Source organism: Myotis yumanensis, unplaced genomic scaffold, assembly GCF_028538775.1.
Source record: "Myotis yumanensis isolate MYYU_CA2020_CCGP unplaced genomic scaffold, mMyoYum1.0.hap1 SCAF_1, whole genome shotgun sequence".
Lineage (NCBI taxonomy): Eukaryota > Metazoa > Chordata > Mammalia > Chiroptera > Vespertilionidae > Myotis > Myotis yumanensis.
In genome coordinates, this window is record NW_027223752.1 from 120,604,336 (window position 1) to 120,620,739 (window position 16,404).

General features: G+C 54.1%; 2 protein-coding genes across 5 annotated transcripts in view; one reads left to right on the forward strand and one right to left on the reverse strand.

Moving 5' to 3' along the window:
- The window catches only part of KLHDC1 (kelch domain containing 1), a 114,456-nt gene that overhangs the window by 71,608 nt on the left and 26,444 nt on the right, over positions 1 to 16,404 (reverse strand). For 2 of the 3 annotated variants that reach the window (XM_070431454.1, XM_070431479.1), the window contains exon 1: positions 1,379 to 1,543. The exons of the other annotated variant lie outside the window; for it this stretch is intronic. In XM_070431454.1, the coding sequence (XP_070287555.1) occupies positions 1,379 to 1,474 (96 nt within the window). In that variant the 5' untranslated portion in view covers positions 1,475 to 1,543. Of the gene's footprint in view, positions 1 to 1,378; positions 1,544 to 16,404 lie in introns of those variants that run through there. 3 annotated transcript variants of the gene reach the window in all.
- POLE2 (DNA polymerase epsilon 2, accessory subunit) overlaps positions 10,985 to 16,404 on the forward strand; it is a 44,352-nt gene continuing 38,932 nt past the window's right edge. The window contains exon 1 of one of the 2 annotated variants that reach the window (XM_070431424.1): positions 10,985 to 11,061. In XM_070431424.1, the coding sequence (XP_070287525.1) occupies positions 10,994 to 11,061 (68 nt within the window). In that variant the 5' untranslated portion in view covers positions 10,985 to 10,993. Of the gene's footprint in view, positions 11,062 to 11,962; positions 12,019 to 16,404 lie in introns of those variants that run through there. The other variant, XM_070431442.1, reaches the window with a different exon arrangement.

Below are 16,404 nucleotides of genomic sequence, written 5' to 3' on the forward strand. Positions count from 1 at the left end.
CACTTAACTTTTACAATATTAAGAATCAAAATAGTAGATGAAGGTTGACACCTCTACATCAAAATATTTCTTTGCATAAAACCATCATTATGTCTAGACTACTTTTCTGTCCAGAACAAATGGCGGAAATATCAGACATTAATAAAGCACAGTAACCTAATGTATGTTCACTTATCACAGAAAAAAAATAGGCTTTGGAAATCCAATATATCTAGTTGGAATCTGCTACTGTTGAGGTCAATGGCCATTCAAGTTATTCATTCTCATTGACTCACTGTTCTTATTTTTAAAATAGAATATTACTTACCTTACAAGATATAGTAAGGATTACATATGATTAGAGATAAGAGAGTTTCTAGCACATACCAGGTATAGTAGGCACTCAAAGGTTACTTCTAATTTTCCTGATACTGCACCAACTTAAAAACAAACACACAAACAAAACAACAAAACCAACTTAAATTTGAGAATCATTTAACATCGATAGTATGTACTTTATTTCAGTGGATGATGCAGTCATGTTACATCTGTCACAGTAGTATCAAGACAGTCAGAAAATGTAGGTTCTACCGCCAAATGGCTGGCCTTTTTTTTTTTTTTTTTAAATCTATAAACTAAAGGGCTGGTATATATTCTTGAACTATTTCCAGCTATAGAATCCTTGATTCTATAATCCAGTGATTATAGAAACAAAACAAATACAAACTTCCATGACAGTAAGAAATTTTAATAATATTCTCTAGTATATTGTTCCTAATATGAGTGACTCTACCTTGAGATTTGAAAACAAAAATCGTAATTATCCATCTGGCAACAGCGACATTTCCAAGTAAATCTGGAAATGTGTGTACCAAGTGACCCAGCATTCCATTCCTTGGTATGTATGCCGAGCGGACACGCTCTTGGTAAAATGCCACTAAAAACTGCTTCGAAATATTTAAATGATGCGGTGATTTCGATATTTTATGTCCAATTGCGCCATGGCGAAAAGAAATATCTACAAAATAATACAACACGGCGTCCTCTGCGCACTTTTAAATCTCCGCAAGCATTTAAGGATCATTAATCGCGCGGGCACTGATTTAGTGTCGGGCAAACCGGCTGCGGGGAGAGCGGGGCGGGGGACGGAGCTGGCGGCGCCGGGACGGGGGCTGGAGGCCATCGGAGCGGGAGCCACCGCGGGCGGGGGCGGCCCGGTGCGGCCGGGAGAGCGGACGGCGGAGGGCGGGGGGCGCAGGGGCGCGGGCGCGGCGCCCGGACCGCCAACCCCCGCCGCGGGGCCGGGCGGGGGCGGGCGCTGGCGCTCGGCGTCCGCTCGGGCCGCGCCGCCGGGCGGGCTCCCGGCGCGAGTGCGCCCCGTCCCGCCCCTTCCCCTTACCACGTAGCCCCCCCACACGTAGAGGCAGCTGCCGTCCACCACCGCGCAGTGGCCGCTGCGCTCCTCGGCCACGCAGAACAGCTGCGAGTCCTCCATCCGCGCCGGCGCTGGGCCCCGCCGCTCTTCACGCCGCAGCCCGGCCACGGCGGCCTCTCCTGCCGCCCGGCTCCGCCGCGCACGAACGGAACGCGTCGAGGACCGAGATTGGTGGAAGGCGGAAGCAGTGCGACTGCGCGCCCCGCAGCCGGCGGCCGCGCGGGCGGGCGGGCGGGTCTGGGCCGCCGGGGTCTGAGCGGAGGGCGGCTCGGCCCCGCCGACGTCCCGGCCCGGGGATCGCTGTGCGGTCGGTACAGCCAGCTCCCTCGCACTCCCCGGCTGCTGCACTTAGGGTCTGTGGGAGGTGACGGAGCGGCGACAGAAATCAGCATATTAGTGATTTCCATTCAGCCTCCAGCGGAGATGGTTATCCACAATAATAGTGTGTGTGTATTTAATAGACTTTTTTTTTTAAGTTAGGAATTTTCTAAAACATACCAGCAAACTAGGCCTGGAGGTCAAGTTCTGTCCACCACTAATTTTGTAGGGCCCACAAGCTAAGAACGTTTTACTTTTTGTTGTTGTTTAGCATCTGGATTTTTTTTTTCTTTTAATCTTTATTGTTGAAAGTATTACATAGGTCCTCACGTTTTCCATTTTTAAAGGATTGGGAGGGCGAAAATTAAAGGAGTGATAATTTGTAACTCATGAAAATGAAATGAATTGAAATTTCAGTATCTGTACATAAAGTTTTATTGTCACACAGCCACCCTAATTCACTTAAGTATTGTCCATGGCTACTTTTAACCATAACCATAGAGTTGAGTAAGTGGAGCCAAGGAGTTGCAACAAAGGCCATGTAGCCCACGCCGCTAAAAATAGTTACTCTCTGGCCCCCTGCCGAAAAAGTTGGCTAGCCCTTGTTGTAAAATGTTACTGAAGTAAAACTAAGACCAGGAGGGAAGATAATTCTACTAGTGTCTGTAAATGCACTTGTCCAAAGCCACTTTTTGAAGAGATTGTGACTGCCCACCACTCAGAACAAGTTAATTCATTCACTTATTCAGTATGAACATATGAAGTGCCTGCTTGCTATCTACACTAATAAAAGAGAAACATGGTAATTAGCGTACGACCGCTACCCTTCCCATTGGCTAATCAGCATATCCTTATGCAAATTAACTGTCAGCCAAGAGGGCGGCCGGCAGCCATGCACTGAAGCGAACAGGGAGGCTTGCTTGCTCCAGTGACTGCGGACTCCAACGTTCCCCGCCTGACTTGCCAGCCTCTCAGCTGCAACTCTAAGCAACTATGTTGCAACTATGTTACAAATATAGAAGCTAAACAAAACCCCAGAAACCTGCGTTAGTTAGCCGGGCTTCAGCCAGCCTGACCGCCACATTGTATCAAATACAGAAGGTAAAGGCCAGAAACCTGCCTTCAGCAGCGAGGCCTCAGAGCTAAAGCTGGCCCAGAATTAAAAAAAGAAAAAAGAAAAAAAGGAGCGGTTGGGAGCTTCAGTCAACCCACCAGCCTGAAAACAGCCCTCAGCCCCTCACCCAGACTGGCCAGGCACCCCAGTGGGGACCCCCACCCTGATCCAGGACACCCTTCAGGGCAAACCAACCGGCCCCCACCCATGCACCAGGCCTCTATCCTACATAGTAAAAGGGTAATATGCCTCCCGGCACCGGGATCAGCGGAGCAGCGAGGCCTCCTGGCACTGGGATCAGCGTGACGGGGGCAGGGCCACAACCTCCCTATCCGCCCTGCTCTGTTCGTGACAGGGGAAGGCGCCCCAACCCCCTGATCAGCCCTGCTCTGTGCCTGATAAGGGGGAGCTCCCCAATCCCCTGGTCAGCCCTGCTCTGTGTGTGACAGGGTGCGGGGCCCAAACACCCCCCCACCCCCCACGGGCCCTGCTCTGTGTGTGACAGGGTAGAGCCATAACCTCTCCATCGGCCCTGCCCTGAGTGTGACAGTGGCGGCGCCCAACCCCCTGATCGGCCCTGCTCTGTGGGTGATAGAGGGTGGCGCCCCAACCCCCCTCCACGGGCCTTGCTCTGTGTGTAACGGGGTAGAGCCATAACCTCCCCATTGGCCCTGCCCTGAGTGTGACAAGGTGCAGCTCCCCAACCCCCTATCGGCCCTACTCTGTGCATGACAGGGGGGAGCTCCTCAACCCCCTGATCGGCCCTGCTCTGTGCGTGACAGGGGGGAGCTCCCCAACCCCCTGATTGACCCTGCTCTGTGTGTGACAGGGTACGAAGCCCCAACCCCCCTGATGGGCCCTGCTCTGTGAGTGACAGGGGGCAGCGCCCCAACCCCCTGATCGGCCCTGCTCTGTGCATGACAGGGGGTGGCGCTGCAACCTCCCCATAGACCCCGTCTTGAGTGTGACAGGGGGCGGTGCCCCAACCCCCCTATCGGCCCTAACCTGAGCGTGACTGAGGGTGGCATCGCAACCTCCCGATCCGCCCTGCTCTGTGCATGACAGGGGGCAGCGCCCCAACTCCCCAATCAGCCCTGCTCTGAGCCCGACCAGGGGCTGCACCTAGGGATTGGGCCTGCCCTCTGCCACCCGGGAGCAGGCCTAAGCTAGCAGGTCGTTATCTCCTGAGGGGTCCCAGACTGTGAGAGGGCACAGGCCGGGCTGAGGGTCCCCCTCCCCCCCCCCTCCCGAGTGCACAAATTTTTGTGCACTGGGCCTCTAGTAGATATATAAAAGCCAAGTCCTGTGTGGCTTGGGTTCGGGACCTGGAGAAGTGCCACTCACAAATGAAGAGACTAGACAAGAAATATGAATTTGGAAATTACAGGGGGGCAGGTGGAGAGTCTTTCTCAAGAGGAAAGGCTTCACTGATCCCTAGGCCCTGCTAGCTTTTTATTCAATTTTAGATACACATCTTGACCTTAGGCAATTCTGGTAGCAGACAGACTATCTTAAAGGTCAGTAAATATTAGTAAAGATTCACTTTGAGACTATTAGGTCAGGAAATTACTTGAGCTACCATTGTCTCAACAGAACAATTGGTGCATAGCTTTAGCCCTTGCCAAAGCTCAAGGTCCATCATCCTTCTGGGTTCCTTGTTTGCACTTTCCTGATGTGTAGACAATGGATAGCTTCCAGCATAGATAGTTGACGCCTTTGCCGCCCCAGCCAGTGATAGCGGGAAGCAGGGGTGGAGCCAGCAATGGGAGCTGGGCAGGGATGGAGCCGGCAGTCCGGGGAGCTAGGGATCCCTTGCCCAGGCCTAAAGCCTTGGCCAAAGACGTTGGGCCTGGGCAGGGGTGGAGCCTGCAATCATGGGGAGCTGGGCGTCCCCTACACAGACCTAACGCCTTGGCCAGAGGCGTTAGGCCTGGGCAGGGGCGGAACCAGCCATCGCAGGAAGCAGGGGCGGAATCAGCCATCCTGGGCAGCTGGGCGTCCCCTGCCCAGGCCTAATGCCTTGGCCAGAGGCGTTAGGCCTGGGCAGGGGCGGAGCCTGCAATCGCCTGGAGCTGAGGGTCCCAGGCCCAGGCCTAACGCCTTGGTCAGAGGCGTTAAGCCTGGGCAGGGGCGGAGTCAGCAATCGTGAGCAGATGGGGGTCCCCTGCCCAGGCCTAACGCCTTGGCCAGAGGCATTAGGTCTAGGCAGGGGCAGAGCGGGAGATCGCGGGGAGCTGGGGGTCTCCTGCCCAGGACTAATGCCTCCACCAGAGGCCTTAGGTCTTGGCAGGGGCGGTGCCAGAGATCGTAGGTAGCAGGGGCGGAGCCGGGAATGGTGGGAGCTGGGGGTCCCCTGCCTAGGCCTGACACCTCTGCTGGAGGCCTCAGGCCTGGGCAAGGGGCCAATCCGGTGATCGGCGATCGGAGGGTGATGAGGGTCAACTCCTCTGGCCGAGGCATCAGGCCTGGGTCGGGGGCGGAGCCGGTGATTGGGGGGATATGAGGGTCCCCTTGCCCAGGCCTGAAGCCTGGGTCAGAGGTGTCAGGCTTGGGCGGGGGGTGGAGCAAGTGATCAGAGGGAGATGGGGGTCCCCTGCCCAGGCATGATTCCTGGGCCAAAGGCATCAGGCCTGGGCAGGGGTCAGAGCCAGTGATCTGGGGGAGATGGGGATCCCCTGTCCAAGCCTGACACCTCTGGTGGAGGCGTCAGGCCTGGGCAAGGGGCCGATCAGGCGATCAGAGGGTGATGGGGGTCGACGCCTGAGGGCTCCCGGTATGTGAGAGGGGGCAGGCTGGGCTGAGGGACACTCCCCCCCCCCCCCCACCCAGTGCACGAATTTCGTGCACCGGGCCCCTAATATATATATATATATATATATATATATATATATATATATATATATATATATATTTTTTTTTTTTTTAAACAGGGTGGGGCAGATGCTTCTGCCTGGAGGCTAATTGTTACTTTTACTCTCTTAGTGGCCCCAGGGTAAGGTGTTTTCCAATAGGATGTGTCAACTGTCTTCCCCCTCAGGCAAGGCAGATGTCTATGTGGCAAAGATGTCCTCTGCTGTGTGAGGGAATGATTCAGCCCAGGAAACTTGGGGTATCTGCCTTCTAAGCTCTATCCCCTGAGTCCCCAGTCCTGGGTTCTGCTCTCACAGATCCAGTCCACTTCACCCTCCCTCTGCCAGAGCACAAGAGGGGTGGCTCCACAGGGAATTTTATGCATTGGCCCTTTAAGAGGGTGCCTGAATTTTCAGCTGTCACTCCCTGCAGACAGCACCCCAAAAGCTGCTTTTCATAGCTGGATGTTATGTGTGTACCCTCCTCAGTTTGGTGCTCTCTGCTGGGGAGTTCAGCTTTGGGATTAGATCCCAGAGTTCTCAGTGGCAACCCCCCACAACTGAGATATCTCTCTGGGACTTCAGTTGCTGTCTGTGGGCACCCGGCCAGCCCTTTTGTGCCTCCGCCCCTCCTACCAGTCTCTATGCGGTCTCTACTTTCTGTTCTGGGATATCACGGTTCCCTCCTGCGAGTTTTCCATTGATTATTCAGGAAGTTTTTCTGTATTTTAGTTGTAATTCCAGCTTGTCCCTGGGAGTATGTCCGTGCAGCATCCTCCTACTCTGTAACAAAGAAAATTTTAAGGTGCATAAGACATAGTTCTACTACAGGGGCTTCAAAGTCCAGTCAGAGGAAAACATGTAAGGAAATTAATGCCATATGGGTTGAGAAGTATAGTAGAAATGTGGACAAAATACAGGAGAAAAACAGGAAGGAAAGATGTGATCTATTGGGGAAGGAGGTTCACAAAGGGAGACACTTGATTTTTCTGACTAACTATAAATAGTTCAGTATGGCTATAGAATGAATGTGGGATGCAGCCAAGGATAAAGTTGGAATAGGCAATCACAAAGCCTTGTTTGTAATGCTAAGTCTGAACTTTAAGTGTAAGCCCAAGGATCTTAAGCAGGGAGTGAATAATATAACTTGATTATTAGAACATTTACTTTGGATAGTTGGGCGGTCAGTATTTAAGGCAGCAAGTTGGATACCACATAGCACTGCTCTGGTGTAAGCACTCAGCTAGGTTGCTCAGTAAATGGTAGTAGCAGTGGTAGAAGTCATTGTTATTAATATATGTAACTGTGAAAGAAAACCCCTATTCTGTAAAACTACTGTTTGGAATTCTCTGCTATTCTTTAGATGGCCTCTTATTCTGAAAAAGCAACTTTGCTTTCTAGCCTGCTTGAATAGTGGGGGAGATAAACTTAGCTGTCTGACCTTGTAGGCCAGAGACTAGATACACCCAATGCCATGCCAGGTGCATTTTTTAATTAATAGAACTATGTAGTTTTCAAGGCCACGGCCAGTAAGCACACAAAGGGCTGGCTCTTCTATAAAAAGGGAAGTTCTGCTTATAACTTTACTTAAATTTGGATTCATTTCCCTAGGCCCGCCGCGGTAAATAAAATATAACTCCAAACTCTCAGAGCGCTGTATGGTTCTGGTCCGGTTTTTCTATAACATAACCTCTGTCCCAGGAATCCCTTTCCTACCTGCAGTGGAATTCCAACGCCCTCATGAAGATTTTTGTGAATTCTTAGAAGGTTTATAATCTCATAATCCTCTGGATTTAAACTCCTATGGTTACTGGAATAATTCCATTTACAGATTTATGGATCTTCTCCCCCAAGAAGCATGCTAATTCTCTAATGCATCACTCCAGACATGAAACTCAGAGGGTCCCTAACTCAGATTTGGGAGTCAGGGAATGTTCCCAAGAGAAAGTAAAATCTAAACTAAGAACTAAAGGATGAGTGGAAGTTGTTTAGGCAAATGGAGGTGAAGAGGGAGAGAAGTGCTCCTGGCAGATGGAACAGGAGAGAAAGAAAGAAATGACCTGTTCACTTTATCCAAATAGAGGAGATTTGGAGTGTTTTAAAAGTAAGGAAGCGGCACTATAAGAATTATCTTTTAGAAAGTTTATCCTGATGGCAAGATTGGTGTCGTAGTAAGGGCCCCAGCCATGGAGATAGAAATGGTTAGTTTGAGAGATAGTTAAATATTATTTCCTTAAACTGAAAGATCAAGACTTGATTAAATTGAGGTTAACATTTTTGGCAAGAATACTTCAGAAGTGATGCTGTATATTGCATCATAACAGTAACAATGTAAAATTAGTCCATTATTTGTGAGGCAAGTTTGATTCTTGGTTAAGGTGGTAACCTCTGAAGATTCATTTTAAAAGTTTTGTCTGTGTATTATTAACTAATAGTCTGTAGGGTGGTACTTTGGGACTGTGCAAATATCCTTTTCTCTTTTGTCTAATAGTTTTAGCATTTTATATTCTTACTAGAGGCCCGGTGCACGAAATTCATGTATGGGGCCGAGGGGTCCCTCAGCCTGGCCTGCACCTTCTCCAATCCAGGAACCCTCGGGGGATGACCAACTGCCGGTTTAGGCCCGATGCCAGGGATCGGGCCTAAACCGGCAGTAGGACATCCCTCTCGCAATCCGGGACTGCTGGCACCCAACAGCTCACCTGCCTGCCTGCCTGCCAGTCTGATGCCCCTAACTGTTCCCCTGCCAGACTGATCACCCCTAACCATCTCTGCCTGCTGGCCTGATTGTCCCTAACTGCTCTCCACTCCCGGCCTGATCACCTCTAACTGCCTCTGCCTGCCTGCCTGATGCCCCTAACTGCTTTTCCGTGTGGGCCTGATCACTCCTAACTGTTCTCCCCTGCTGGTCTGATCACCCCTAACCGCTCTTCCCAGCCATCCTGAATCCTGATTGCCCTTAACCATCTCTGTCTCAGTCCCTGCCACCATGGCTTTGTCTGGAAGGACACCCTGTCTGTTTGGTCTAATTAGTATATTACCCTTTTATTACTATAGATTCTTTCCACTTTCCTGCTCCAAATAACCATTTGTCCTTCATTTTTTAAAATTTTATTTGATTGATTTCTAGAGAGAGAGGAAGTGTGCGTGTGTGTGTGTGTGTGTGTGTGAGAGAGAGAGAGAGAGAGAGAGAGAGAATCAGAGAGAGAAACATGGATTTGTTGCACCATTTATGCATTCATTGGTTGTTTCTTGTAGTATGTGACCTGACCCAGGATTGAATCCAAAACCTTGGTGTATGAGGACACTCTAACCAATTGAGCTACCAGGCCACGGCCCATTTTTTTCTTGTTTATCCTTCTGGTAGTTAAGCAGATATAGTCAATCTTCATTATTTGTGCATTCTATATTTGTGAATTAATCTATTTACTAAAATTTACTTGTAACACCCAAGTCAATATTGGGATCTTTCATAATCATTTGTGAACATTTGCAAAGCATTGAAAATTTGTTGCCCATCACACATGTTCCCAGGTGAATTTGAACAAGGTGACATTTTACTTTTTTGTTTCATTTCTCATACTATTTTTAAAAAGTGATTTTTGGAGATACATTTAGTGCCACATATTACATATTTTGTGATTTCTCTTGGTGATTTTGTTGTTTAAGTGGCTTCCAAGCATAGTGCTGACATGCTGGCTAGTACTCCAAGGCACAGGAAGACTGTAATGTGCCTTAGGGAGAAAATACGTTAGATAAGCTTCCTCAGGTACAAGTACAAATTATCGTGCTGGGGGCCTTAGTCAATATTCATGGTTCAAAAATATATAGTAGGTGTTTTTATACAGAAATACATGGAAAACAAGCTTAAGTATTGATCAGTTAATGAAAATGTGAGGAAAGGCTCATAGGAACCTAGGAACGATGAGCATTCGTTAAATCAATGTTGGTGACCACTATGTAGAAGAAAATTACCTCAAACAATGAAAATTGACTGTTTCTTTTTATTTCAGACATAAAAATTCAAATTTTCTTTGCAGTTTTTTGTCTTTATATTTCACTGAAAATATACAGAAAACTGTTCAAAAAATCACTTTTCTCTGTGATGTTATGTTACCAATTTAATATACAGTTAGGTATATTGGTTTGGTTATGCTTTTACTGTTAAGTTTACTTTTTTTGAATATGTAAAACATCATGGCTGATAGTTAAAACTCTCACTACAAAGAAAGTTCTCACTGTGATCTTTATCCTTTTCTGCCCTTTATGGTTAATCATATTTTTAGGGTCTAGTTTTAGTGTCAGAGGTTTTTTAAAATGCAAAAACAAGTATATGTGTACACACACACACACACACACACACATTTCCCATTCTTTACCGTACTGTACTTTGCTTGTGTGTGTGTGTGTTTTAAGTTAACCATATACCCCAGAGGTTACCGTACATCAGTACTTCAAAATTGTCCTTATATGTTATAAGGCTGCTTGCATTCCATGGTTTTATTCAACACACTGGAGCAAGCCTTCTGAAATGTGGCAGATTAATAGTCCACTTGCTGGAATCAGATTGAGTTCAAATCCTGGCTCCACTCTCTGAACCTTTCATTTTGAGTTAGCCATCTACCAACTTCTCAGCTATAAAATGAGGATGCTGAAAAAGTGGCATACAACTCATTAGAGTTTATGAGCATACAGCAATCAATACATTTATAACACCTGTGACAGTTTATGGCGCATAGGAAAGCCTCAACTTTTAAATAAAAAGTGGGCGGGTTGGGAATGCATGATGGTGGTTTTTAGCTATTTCGAGTGAATGTCGGGGAAAACCAAGTGGCGCCTTGGCGTACTTCCAGGGCCTGTGTAACCGGACCCCGGGTCGGGGCGAGCCCGACGGAGTGCTGGAAGGCCGAGGGCAGCGCTGGGAGCGGCTCCGGGACGGATCGGGATAAGCGGGGCCAGCACACGCCCAGGCAGACTCGGGAAGGCACTCTCCTTCCGTCGGGGGCGACACAGGAGCTCGAGTCCTCGCCTCCTTCGGCCGGCACCGCTCGGGACTGCAGCGCCAGGCACCGGGCGCCGCCGCGCTCTCCGCGCACGGAAACGAGGTGCAGGGAGTCCGCCAGGGGCTCGGGCCCCGCGGCGGAGACGGGCGCACCGGGAAGGGGCGGGGCCAAGAGGGGGCGGGGCCGGGCGCACCGGGAAGGGGCGGGGCCACGAGGGGCGGGGCCGGGGCGCACCGGGAAGGGGCGGGGCCACGAGGGCGGGGCGGGGCCGCAGCCGTGGCGCGAAAACGCGAACATGGCGCCGGAGCGGTTGCGGAGCCGGGCCCTCTCTGCCTTCAAGCTGCGCGGCTTGCTGCTCAGGGGGTGAGTGGGCCGCGCAGTGGGCAGGCCGGGCGGGGGGGAGCCTGGGTCACACTCCGGCGGCGCGGGGCCTCTGGACCTTCCGGGCAGCGGGAGGGGGCTCCACCTTAAATGACAGAGACCCTTAAAAAGTTCTAAGAAGCGGCCCCAGCCACCGGCTCAGTGGTTAGAGCGCCGGCCCGCGGCCTGAAGGGTTCGACCCGGTTCGATTCCGGTCTCGGCGCGCACCGCGGTGGCAGGCTCGGTCCCTGGGCGGCCGGGGGCGTGGGGAGGCAGCCAATCGATGCGTCTGTCTCACCTGCTGGACCCCGCTCTCTCTCCCCACCCCCTCCCTTCACTCTCCATAAAAACCAATGGAGAACAGTAGCCCTGGGTGAGGATTAATAACAACTACAAGAAAGTCCTAAGAAACAAAGTGCTTTTGGGACACGGCGGGCAGGTTGCGATGCCTTCGTAGGTCTCTCTGAGGTTGGCAGAGTCGAAGAGTTTCTCCCGGGTTCGAGGGTCCCCTCCTGCCCGTGCCGAGCAGGGGCTATCGGAGTCGCAGCAGCGGCTTGTTAGCACCGTGACTGCCACCCCCACCTCCACACCCACCCCCCCACCCTCCCACCACACCCCTACCCCCATCCCACCCCCACCCCTCTACCCCTACCCCCACCACCCCACCCCTACCCTCATCCCACCTTCACCCCCACCCCACCCTCAGCGCCCCCCTCCAATTCCCCACCCCACTCCACCCCACCCACCCAACTCCCCACCAACCCCCCTCCCCCCACCCCAAGTCTCCGCCTCTGCGGAGTGGGAATCCTGGCGGCGCTGGCGGGCGTCCCTGAGACAGCAATTAGAGACCAGGACGCTTCTGTGCCCTCAGCAGCTGTCAGCTGATATTGTTGCAGAAAGTAGGCCCAGCCAGCCTTCCCGATTCCGGACCATAGACAGTTCCTGAGCGTTAAACACTGGGTAGGCTGCAAGCTGTGCCTAGGTCTCCTGGGTCTTTCTTTTTCTTTTTCTCTCCTCCTCTTCTCTTTTCTCTCCTTTCTCTTTCCTTCCTTCCTTCCTTGATTTCCTTTAGAACTTCTCTGATAGGTTTCCTGGCCATATCAGTGTTTTCTAGGACCTACAGAACGAAGCTTTCGAAGATTTTTCTTGTTAAATCTGCTTTATTTTTTTTTTTTTATTTTATTTTATTTTATTTTTTTAAAGTATTACAAAGAGTATTACATATGTCTCCTTTTTCCCCCCCATGACATTCCCCCGGCCCCTACCCCCCGCCCCCCCCCCCGCCCCGTGTCTTGTGTCCATTGGTTAATCTTATATGCATGCATATAAGTCCTTCAGTTGGTCTCTTAATCCCCCCCCAACCCTCCCCAGGCTCCCCATTGTAGTTTAACATTCTGTTCCATGTTGCTCTGCTTCTGTATCTACACCTGTTCATCAGTCCATACTGGTCCCCTTTATTTGTCCCAACCTCACTGGAGTAGTCTCAACCTCACCAGGGCCGTCTGAGCCTCACCAGGGCCGTTTCAACCTCACCGGGGTCGTCCCTACCTCACGGGGGCCGTTTCAACCTCACCGGGGTCGTCCCTACCACACCAGGGCCGTTTCAACCTGACTGGGGTTGTCGCTCCCACACCGGGGCTGTTTCATCCTGACCGGGGTTGTCCCTACCACACCGGGGCCGTTTCGACCTGACTGGGGTCGTCGCTACCTCACGGGGGCCGTTTCAACCTGACCGGGGTTGTCCCTACCACGCCGGGGCCGTTTCGACCTGACTGGGGTCGTCCCTACCTCACGGGGGCCGTTTCAACCTCACCGGGGTTGTCCCTACCACACCGGGGCTGTTTCAACCTGACCGGAGTTGTCCCTACCACACCGGGGCCGTTTCGACCTGACTGGGGTCGTCCCTACCTCACGGGGGCCGTTTCAACCTGACCTGGGTTGTCCCTACCACGCCGGGGCCGTTTCGACCTGACTGGGGTCGTCCCTACCTCACGGGGGCCGTTTCAACCTCACCGGGGTCGTCCCTACCACACCAGGGCCGTTTCAACCTGACTGGGGTTGTCGCTCCCACACCGGGGCTGTTTCATCCTGACCGGGGTTGTCCCTACCACACCGGGGCCGTTTCGACCTGACTGGGGTCGTCGCTACCTCACGGGGGCCGTTTCAACCTGACCGGGGTTGTCCCTACCACGCCGAGGCCGTTTTGACCTGACTGGGGTCGTCCCTACCTCACGGGGGCCGTTTCAACCTGACCTGGGTTGTCCCTACCACGCCGGGGCCGTTTCGACCTGACTGGGGTCGTCCCTACCTCACGGGGGCCGTTTCAACCTCACCGGGGTCGTCCCTACCACACCAGGGCCGTTTCAACCTGACTGGGGTTGTCGCTCCCACACCGGGGCTGTTTCATCCTGACCGGGGTTGTCCCTACCACACCGGGGCCGTTTCGACCTGACTGGGGTCGTCGCTACCTCACGGGGGCCGTTTCAACCTGACCGGGGTTGTCCCTACCACGCCGAGGCCGTTTTGACCTGACTGGGGTCGTCCCTACCTCACGGGGGCCGTTTCAACCTCACCGGGGTTGTCCCTACCACACCGGGGCTGTTTCAACCTGACCGGAGTTGTCCCTACCACACCGGGGCCGTTTCGACCTGACTGGGGTCATCCCTACCTCACGGGGGCCGTTTCAACCTGACCTGGGTTGTCCCTACCACGCCGGGGCTGTTTCGACCTGACTGGGGTCGTCCCTACCTCACGGGGGCTGTTTCAACCTCACCGGGGTCGTCCCTACCTCACGGGGGCCGTTTCAACCTGACCGGGGTTGTCCCTACCACGCCGGGGCCGTTTCGACCTGACTGGGGTCGTCCCTACCTCACGGGGGCTGTTTCAACCTCACCGGGGTCGTCCCTACCTCACGGGGGCCGTTTCAACCTGACTGGGGTTGTCCCTACCACGCCGGGGCCGTTTCGACCTGACTGGGGTCGTCCCTACCTCACGGGGGCCGTTTCAACCTCACCGGGGTTGTCCCTACCACACCGGGGCTGTTTCAACCTGACCTGGGTTGTCCCTACCACGCCGGGGCCGTTTCGACCTGACTGGGGTCGTCCCTACCTCGCGGGGGCTGTTTCAACCTCACCGGGGTCGTCCCTACCTCACGGGGGCCGTTTCAACCTGACCGGGGTTGTCCCTACCACGCCGGGGTCGTTTCGACCTGACTGGGGTCGTCCCTACCTCACGGGGGCTGTTTCAACCTCACCGGGGTCGTCCCTACCTCACGGGGGCCGTTTCAACCTGACCGGGGTTGTCCCTACCACGCCGGGGCCGTTTCGACCTGACTGGGGTCGTCCCTACCTCACGGGGGCTGTTTCAACCTCACCGGGGTCGTCCCTACATCACGGGGGCCGTTTCAACCTGACTGGGGTTGTCCCTACCACGCCGGGGCCGTTTCGACCTGACTGGGGTCGTCCCTACCTCACGGGGGCCGTTTCAACCTCACCGGGGTTGTCCCTACCACACCGGGGCTGTTTCAACCTGACCGGAGTTGTCCCTACCACACCGGGGCCGTTTCGACCTGACTGGGGTCGTCCCTACCTCACGGGGGCCGTTTCAACCTGACCGGGGTTGTCCCTACCACGCCGGGGCCGTTTCGACCTGACTGGGGTCGTCCCTACCTCACGGGGGCTGTTTCAACCTCACCGGGGTCGTCCCTACCACACCGGGGCCGTTTCGACCTGACTGGGGTCATCCCTACCTCACGGGGGCCGTTTCAACCTCACCGGGGTCGTCCCTACCTCACGGGGGCCGTTTCAACCTGACCGGGGTTGTCCCTACCACGCCGGGGCCGTTTCGACCTGACTGGGTCGTCCCTACCTCACGGGGGCTGTTTCAACCTCACCGGGGTCGTCCCTACCACACCGGGGCCGTTTCGACCTGACTGGGGTCGTCCCTACCTCACGGGGGCCGTTTCAACCTCACCGGGGTTGTCCCTACCACACCGGGGCTGTTTCAACCTCACCGGGGTTGTCCCTACCACACCGGGGCCGTTTCAACCTGACCGGGGTTGTCCCTACCACGCCGGGGCCGTTTCGACCTGACTGGGGTCGTCCCTACCTCACGGGGGCTGTTTCAACCTCACCAGGGTCGTCCCTACCTCACGGGGGCCGTTTCAACCTGACCGGGGTTGTCCCTACCACGCCGGGGCCGTTTCGACCTGACTGGGGTCGTCCCTACCTCACGGGGGCCGTTTCAACCTCACCGGGGTTGTCCCTACCACACCGGGGCTGTTTCAACCTGACCGGGGTTGTCCCTACCACACCTGGGCCGTTTCAACCTGACCGGGGTTGTCCCTACCACGCCGGGGCCGTTTCGACCTGACTGGGGTCGTCCCTACCTCGCGGGGGCTGTTTCAACCTCACCGGGGTCGTCCCTACCTCACGGGGGCCGTTTCAACCTGACTGGGGTTGTCCCTACCACGCCGGGGCCGTTTCGACCTGACTGGGGTCGTCCCTACCTCACGGGGGCTGTTTCAACCTCACCGGGGTTGTCCCTACCACACCGGGGCTGTTTCAACCTGACCGGAGTTGTCCCTACCACACCGGGGCCGTTTCGACCTGACTGGGGTCGTCCCTACCTCACGGGGGCCGTTTCAACCTGACCGGGGTTGTCCCTACCACGCCGGGGCCGTTTCGACCTGACTGGGGTCGTCCCTACCTCGCGGGGGCTGTTTCAACCTCACCGGGGTCGTCCCTACCTCACGGGGGCCGTTTCAACCTGACCGGGGTTGTCCCTACCACGCCGGGGCCGTTTCGACCTGACTGGGGTCGTCCCTACCTCACGGGGGCTGTTTCAACCTCACCGGGGTCGTCCCTACCACACCGGGGCCGTTTCGACCTGACTGGGGTCGTCCCTACCTCACGGGGGCCGTTTCAACCTAACCGGGGTTGTCCCTACCACGCCGGGGCCGTTTCGACCTGACTGGGGTCGTCCCTACCTCACGGGGGCTGTTTCAACCTCGCCGGGGTCGTCCCTACCACACCGGGGCCGTTTCGACCTGACCGGGGTCGTCCCTACCACACCGGGACCGTTTCAACCTCACCGGGGCCATCCCAGCCTTACCGGGGAAACAGGAAGTTTGGCCCTTTGTCCCCTGCCGGCGGCTCCCCACTAGACAAAATCTCCAGGTATTCCTGGTGGTTGCACATCCAGCGCTCCTGTCCTCCACCAAGTGCACAGATTGCCTGTCTGCTGTCCCGCAGCGCCCCACCAGAGACTGGGACCAGTGGGCATGTTTGTGCGCTTGCTGGTACAGCAGTTCCACAGTGCCGGCCGAGTCAGGCCCAGCCCTGGCCG